Source organism: Candoia aspera, chromosome 4 (genome assembly GCF_035149785.1).
Source record: "Candoia aspera isolate rCanAsp1 chromosome 4, rCanAsp1.hap2, whole genome shotgun sequence".
In the NCBI taxonomy this organism is placed as follows: domain Eukaryota; kingdom Metazoa; phylum Chordata; class Lepidosauria; order Squamata; family Boidae; genus Candoia; species Candoia aspera.
In genome coordinates this window covers 108,385,932-108,393,907 of record NC_086156.1, presented here as the reverse complement: position 1 = coordinate 108,393,907, position 7,976 = coordinate 108,385,932, and the positions used below count along the sequence as shown (strand labels likewise).

The 7,976-nt window shown below is 38.7% G+C and overlaps 1 protein-coding gene across 1 annotated transcript; it reads right to left on the bottom strand.

Annotated features, from left to right (window-relative positions):
• Positions 1–289: 289 nt before the first annotated feature.
• Positions 290–7,121, bottom strand: LOC134496982 (vomeronasal type-2 receptor 26-like). The gene is made up of 4 exons (XM_063302697.1): positions 6,831–7,121; positions 5,459–6,109; positions 1,656–1,782; positions 290–1,200 (listed from the first exon to the last, which is right to left on the bottom strand). Exons 1-4 carry the CDS (start codon positions 7,119–7,121, stop codon positions 290–292), a joined length of 1,980 nt encoding a protein of 659 aa, XP_063158767.1.
• Between the last annotated feature and the right edge of the window lie 855 nt (positions 7,122–7,976).

Genomic DNA, 7,976 nt, shown 5'->3' with positions numbered 1-7,976 from the left:
TCACATATGTCTTGTTTTCTGTAGGAAAAGATACTAGGTAATTAATTTAACTTAAATACTACTATGAGTTAGGTAGTCCTATGTCTTTGATAGCTTTAAAGATGGTAACAAGCACATTGAATTTCAACTTGAAGCCAAATGGAAAACAGGATAACCCATGGAGGAATAATGACAAATGGCCATAACGTGGCAGGCCCACTATTACAGGTGGTACTGAATTCTCAACTATCTGTAGTTTCCGATTCAGTGAATATATCTTTTACTGAAACAATATCATAGTATTATGATACTATGTTTCCACTTTCTTGCCTCTCATTAACTGTTTCTTATTGTTCAGGTCAGGCCTTAGTAGAATAACAAAGCATTTTGGAGAAAAGATGCATCCCAATAACCCTGCACTAGAAGATAGTATGGAAAAGATCTCCACAGCCACCATGTATTTCCCCTTGGTGCTCAGATATGTGGGAAAAAAGGACAACCAGACACTGCAAAAACACAAGAGGCTGAAGGAGATAAACTTGGTCTCGTTAAAACTGTCCGGCAAATGCCGGGCTTGGAAAGCCACACTGAAGCCAACAATGGCAAGGAAAAGCAGGTACAGCAAAGCACAGTAAAACATGAGAGTGGAGCCTTCATTGCATCCCAGGATGATTTCATCTGCCACTAAGTTCATATCAGCATCTGGGTATGGGGGAGAGGTTACAAGCCACACAATGCAAACAATGAGTTGAATAAGGGAGCAGGAAACAACAATATAATTATCTAATCCTTTTCCCAGCCATCTCCTCATCTTGGATCCTGGCACTGAAGCCATGAAAGCTAAAATCACAATGATGGTTTTGGCCAATACACAAGAAATGGCCACTGAGAAGACAACCCCAAAAGCAGGCTGTCGGAAAAGGCAGGTCACCTTTTCAGGTTGTCCAATGAACAATAAACTGCAAAGGAATGAGAGCACAAGGGAGACAAGGAGAAGGTAGGTGATGTTCCGGTTGTTGGCCTTGACGATGGGAGTGTCCTGGTATTTGATGAAGATCCCAAGCACCACAGTGGCAATGCAAGCAAAGACAATTGCTGTAGTAGCCAAACTGGTCCCTAAGGGGTCTTCATAAGACAGGAAAACTATATGTTTTGGAAGGCACGAGTCATGGTCCTTGTTTGGATACTGTCCTTCTGGGCATGGCAAACAATCATCCATATCTGCAAAAGAAAATATGATTATTACACTGTCGGAGATTCCACATTAATCAAGACATGACTAATATTGACCAAAGTCAGAGGTTTAGCCCAGTGGGCCCTGGTTAATGGTTCAATGGAAAACTGCCCAAGTGGTATGAAGCTATTGGGCAGACTGAAGACACTAATAAACCACTTCTGTAATACAGTCAATAGAACTGCACAGAATTCCACTCAACTCAAACCGACATTTATTTGTTGGACCTCTAACTGTTTCGTGGCTGAAATGAAAAGGTTCCTTCTTTCTCAAGTTCCTGTGAAAGTAATTAGGAAGTGGAAGGGACATTTTGCTTTATTTCTCTCATCTAAACCAGCACCTTCTTTTCTCCTTCTGTACAGAACTAGAACTCCTTCTCCTGAGTAGTCTTCCTTCCTGTTTTGCATGGAATGGTCAATTCCATAAAGGTGACAGAACTCACCTTTCTGATTGGTGATCTTCCCTTCTGGACATGGAAGGCACTCGTAGCAGCAATATGGCTTTCCTTCTATTTTGGCTCTACTTGAACCTGAGTGACAATTGCCATTACACAGGGAACGGGGTCTTTTCTGAATGAAGATGAACAAATTGAAGAATCAATTTCATGCTGTTGACACACTATGACAGGTTGGTCTTTGCAAATAAGGTCCACATTAAGGAACAAAAAAGAACCAAGTTCATTTCCACTGGATTGTAGAAGTCTGGAAAATATTTCCATGGCTGTATTGCCTTTATCTTTTATCTTAATTCATTGGAAAACCTTAAGGTTTTATGTACCTTAAGATTTTTATGCTTGATTTTTTTTTATTTAGTCTGAAGTGCTTTTTGCTGACATATAATAGGCTGTTTCTCCTCTGAATTATTTTTGCTTTCCAATATATATCTAGAAAACAGGAATTGAGTTTTACTTAACCAATACTTCATTTGCTACTTTTTTTTTTTTTTTTTTTGTATAAGAGAGGTAGTGGATCAGATCTAAATACTAACAGTATAGAAAGCAAGGGAGATGCCCTTGACAGAACTACCCAGGAACATTGCATAAGCCAAGAGGGCTGAAATATTCTTTAACCTTGAGAAGCAAGATCCTACTTGGAAGAGACTCAGGAAAAGGCCTCCCTGATTCTTGGGGATATAAGAAGGGATGGGAGAGCACAATACAATTTGCAAGGTTCTGTTCTTCTAGCTTATCTCCATGAAGTAGGATTCTAGTCTTCCTCTGGAGTAGCTTTTCTGCATGTTCTACCAAGTAGGGCTGAGATAGAGATGCAGACTATCAAACTGACCCAGCCCTCTCCCCAAACATTCGTTCCCATGAATCCATTAGGTCCTCTGCCTCCCTATAGTATACCTTAGTAAGCTGGAAGCCCCTTGGCACAGAGGGACCTTTGCTATTACACAATGTCAGGCCCTCCCTCAGCCCTCCTTGTGAATCAATAGAGGAAGACTCCATGCCTAGAACGGCAGTGGCCTTGCAGCTGTGGACACATGAGCTTGGTTCTTTCTAAGCATGGGCATCTCTTGGGTCAATGCTATGGAGACATTAACACAAGTCTCATCCTGCCGTCACTACAGACATATCTGTGGCCAAGGAACCATTTTGTACTTCCCTCTTGCTTTCAGATATCAACTCTGGCACAACATACAGTGTTGCCAGCTCAACATTCAGTGGATCGTGATTATTGGGTTGTGCTTTGGACTCAGCACTCTAAACCCGATTCAGTGTGCACCCAGTTTGCCATCTTAGATAAAGATCTACTCTCTCACAAACTGTGTCCATAGATGCTCCCTCGGCTCCCCGATGTCCCCATCCCTCCTGTTTAGATTCTCATATTTGATTTCTTTTATACCTTCTGTGTCTCTTTTATATATATTTAGTGTTTTACTTTTACACTTTATATAGCTCTTTTATTAAACTTTTTAAGGATTCTGATCATTTATGCCTTTTATACCAATACCTTTTCTATTTTAAAAAATATTTTTTACCTAATCTTACCTAATATATGTTTTATGTTTCTTCCCTATAACTTTCTAATAACTGTAACCCAGCCCCTTTTGCTGGTCTATCACTGTAGACAAATTGATTTGCTTTGAGTAGTTGGAAAGTTAGGGAATTAAGCCCCCTTCCTTAGGCCAGCAAGATATTTAAATCAAATATCTATTCCCAAATTCCAAGCAGGACAAACATTATCACATTGTACTGACCACCTAGCAGCTATTTCATTTATGTTTGTATTTGATTCCCTCTGAAGCAAAAGTAGTTAATTATGTTAAACTTCAGAAACCTAGTCACAAAATATACTATAATTTAGATTATTATTACCATTGTTATTATCCTAATTGCACTAAGGGCCCACTGAAATTTTAATCCCAAAACACTCTCATTTGGATTACGCACACTAAATCAAGTCTTGTATCACTTATTATCTGACCTCACCTATGGGAGACACTTCTTTCTCCACCACTTTTTTTTTTTTTAACCAGACTTAATTAACATGGAGTCAATCTATTAACCGTGACAGGTCATGCCCTAAAAGAATGTAGGCACTCTTGGACATTCACTATCGGCAAGAATTAAGGAGCCATTGAAATCATTCAATTTTAAACAATAATGAATTCAGAAGTATAGTCCAGAGATATTCAAAGCTGTCCCAGTAGGAAATTGAGGAAGGGGGGATGACCCAGGCAGCACAGCACCCTTCTTCTGAAGTTATTGCTCCAGAAGCTGAAGAGAGACAAAGATTGCAGCATGGATTGGAACTAACATCCATTCCTTTATTTTCTGATCATGAGATACTGGGGCAAGGCAAGAAAACCTGACGTTTGAGAGAGGAGGGAGAACCACCTGTCAATGTGCCTTTCTTGCCATGGAAATAGAGCTGTTCCTCATCTTTGCACTGGTTTGCTGTTCTATTGAATTGCTTAAGGGAACCTCAGAATGACACATTTTCCACCAGGCAGAGGGTTAGGGAGAAGCAGACAGATATTTGGGTCCAAGTCACCACATAAGCTGGTGAGTTATCCAAGGTAATGACCTCATTCCACCTAACACTATTAGAAAGGAAAACCATGCATTGAATCAAGGTCAACTGCCTCCCAACACTGATTTACCATTGCCTTCTTCTAGTAGGTTTTTATGAATTTGCAGTCTAGAATAAGACCTGGAGTTTTCAAGTGGGCACCCATTCAAGTACTCACCATATCTGATCCCAATTACCTTTTCAAGGTGATCAATAAACTGTCATCTAATTGAACACCAAACTGAAGAACACATTTCAATTAAAAACACAAGTACAATATCAGAATAAGGCTACACAGTTTCAACAGGTTATAAGTCAACAATTTTTGAAGAGGTTTAGGTTAAACTATCACCCGATCTGTACAAGACATATACCTGGTTAAATCTTGTGGGCCATACAATGGAGTCCTCATGAATGTTGAGCAATTTAGAAGAGAAAGGGTCCGGGTCTACCCATCCCACTTTGACTTTTGTAAATGTGCTATTGGAGTGTGTCACCCAGTTGAAAATATCAAATCCAGAAACTATATGCCCATTGTCATCAAAGGAAATATCTTCTCCAGCACTATTTTTAAAGAAAGTACTTCTCATAAATCTGTGGAACTAAATTGGGGAGAAGGTGAAGAGAAAATCTTGCCATGAGAAACCCTTCATAATAGTCCTTTTATGTTCTACAAAAAAGGTAGTCCACGGTTGAAAATTGTGGGTAATTGTTTAGAGAGAGAGAGGGGGAAAAAAAAAAAAAACATTGCTGCAGAGTCAGTATTAAACATGGTAGAGGTAGATTTACACTGATGGCACTCATTCCAATTCAAAGAAGGAAAAGGACAGAGAGAATGAGAAGGGGAAGGGTAAAGAGAAAACATTTTTCTGAGCTGTTCAGGCAGTGTGGTGATATCAAAAGGCAAGGTGGGGTGACACATTTGGGTGAGTAGATGTATTTGGTATGGTAGAGGTTGCTCTGTTTAGCACTGTCCACCATCTTTGTTCTCTTTAAAGTCAGAGACTATACTAACAAAATGTTCTCTTTTCCCTCAGATTGAAGTAATGCAAATTTTGTAGAACAAAAATCATAAAATAGCGACAGTACCAAAGGTTAGCAGTAAGAAAAAAATGTGCTGAAGTTCTATTTTTACAATAATATAAAAATGTCCACAAGTGGAAAAAGAGAAATTATTCTGGGAACAGAAATATTGACTGAAACTCTTCTAAATTGACCTGCAAAATACCTGCCATGGCTCTTCATTCAGTCGATTTTGTCTTAACCATCCCATCTTTGCTCTCCCTTTTGACTTGGATGAAGTTATTGCATGCAGAGCGTACGCCATAATGTAAACTGCATTGTAGATGCTGTAACTGTGGCCGGACATGCCTATGTCAAACAGGGTCCCAGGTAGAGTCTCCAGCTTTTCCTCCCCTGTGCAAATCAACTCATCTCTCTCATCCAGAGTGGAATTTGAGAAGTCACAATTAAATGCATCTTTCCAGAAGACTCTGATAAAGCCATCTCTGTTTTCTGAGATAGGGTTTCTTTCCTTCAGAAATGTCTGGAATCCTCTAGGATAGTTTGTGTGAATAGCGAATGATAGAGCACCATGGAGGAAATGTATGTCCCAATCTCTTAGAAAACCAGGAGACGCAAAATCCATCTGGGCTGTCATAATCCACACTCGGCTCTCAATTGGTATATCATAAAATTGGGCAAAGTGGAAAATTGATCTTAAGACACTAATAGTATGTATTTCACCTTGTATAATAACAGCATTGGCAGTAGTTCCTGTGACAATATGGGATGTTTCAAACCATGTCATTGCTTCTTCAGCAACATCACCTGAAAAAGACATTTTGGGCATTGTTTCTAAGAAATCCACACAGATACCCTGTTGAGAATAGATGGGAAGTATATTCTGCTTAAATATTTCTCCATTGTCATCATTATATGCAACAACACCAATCCAGGTCCACTTGAAATGCAGCAGCAACTCAAGAATCCCCATATACTGATGGGTCCCATCTGGAAACATCTGGTGGAAGAAATCTTCTTTGGTTTTGTCATTTATTATTGGAGATGACCCATAAATGATCTTAGGGTAGAAATACATGGGAGGAAGTGAGACATCATGACAATCAATCTTACGGTAGATTCAACTGAAAGATAATGCACTGGGAAAACACTTTCTCTCCATTGCTTTTTATGTTGCATTTTGCTGAACTTTTAGATATTTCCTAGTATAAAGGAGAGTAAAAGCAAATATACCTTCTGGGAAACAAAATTCTTGAATACTAGTTCGTCAAGAAGTACTATAGTTTTCAAAGTCCTTCAATGAAGACTGTTAATCAAATGAATTCTTGGGATAAGAGGATGCATTGATGTAGAGATGGTATGGGTGGATAGAGAATGAACTTGTTCAGTATAAATTTATCATTCTGACCCTTCACATACAAACATAGATTAAACAACCACCAAGCTGGTTCTTCAGAAAAAAAAATGTAACAGAGTTTAATAAAGATATTTCTATCTTCTTACAACCATACAGAATACTTTATTTAAACTTAAGGAATCTTGTTCTTCCTCATCATCTTTCCATGAGTACAACTTACCTGCGGAACTTTGTAGGTGCTCAGGATGTTTGTCATGTGGAGGCAGACTTGGGAATTAGGTCCCCCAATGACTCCCAAAACGTTATTCTGAGTGTCACATTTGTAGTTAGGGATGAATTTGTCCTTTGTGGATAGAAGTTCCAAAGAGGCAAGATAGGTCCATCTTGCAAAAAAATGGCTATTTAAAATGTGGAAGCCCAAACTGACATTGGGTAAGATGTGGATATTCTCATTGATTTCCTTCACAGCAAATGCCAAGGCCAGGATGTGCTGGTAATTATGAGTAAACATCCTATATTGAAATAAATTGTTTCAGTTCAGGTCTTTTTTCTAGATGCTCATTCTCTCTATGCATAGTGCTAAAGAAATCTGGTACATTGAAAACAAGGAACTTCAAGTCAAATTCATGGGACAAGTTTTGGACATTATGAAGAGATTGTCCCATAAAAACTAGATTTTAAAAATATTAAATAGGGGAGTCAGTCTTACAGATGCACATGCTCCGTTCCTGAAACCAGTTTGAAACATACCATATTTTCTTTAGGGATATTACAGTGCATTTTCCTAAACATGAAAACATTAACAGCTGGGTCAGAGAGTCTATCACTATTGAAAGCTTTTATTTTATTTATTCAGTTATTTATTTAGTTATAATATTTGTATAGCTGCCTATCTCATGTACTTTAAGGATATAAATTCCTGTGATTTAGGGCAGTTTTGTGTTCTTGCACTTAGATTAAATACAACGTTTGTCTGTCTTACCTTTCATGGTCCTATTATCTTCCTCATTATCTACTGCTTCTATATTTTCTTACGCTTCAATTGAATCCATTGAAATTAATGGATTATGGAGATATTGTGACCAGCATGGGGACTGAATTGTCCACCCACCCCCCCAATTGCCCCTACACATGTATGGATGCTTCCATCTCTGAGCATCTTGGGAACCACTCCAGCAAAGTTTAAGAAATGAAAGTCAGCAAATGAGGACAGAGGCATATACTTGATTGGCCTGAAAGGTTGGAAAGATTCCTCAAAACATTTTTCCTTCATGTTTCTTCCCTTGATTTCCCCCCAGATTGCAGCTTTAGCTGAAGCTCTACAAATAGCATGAATAACCTGAGAACTGTATCTGATCAAACATGA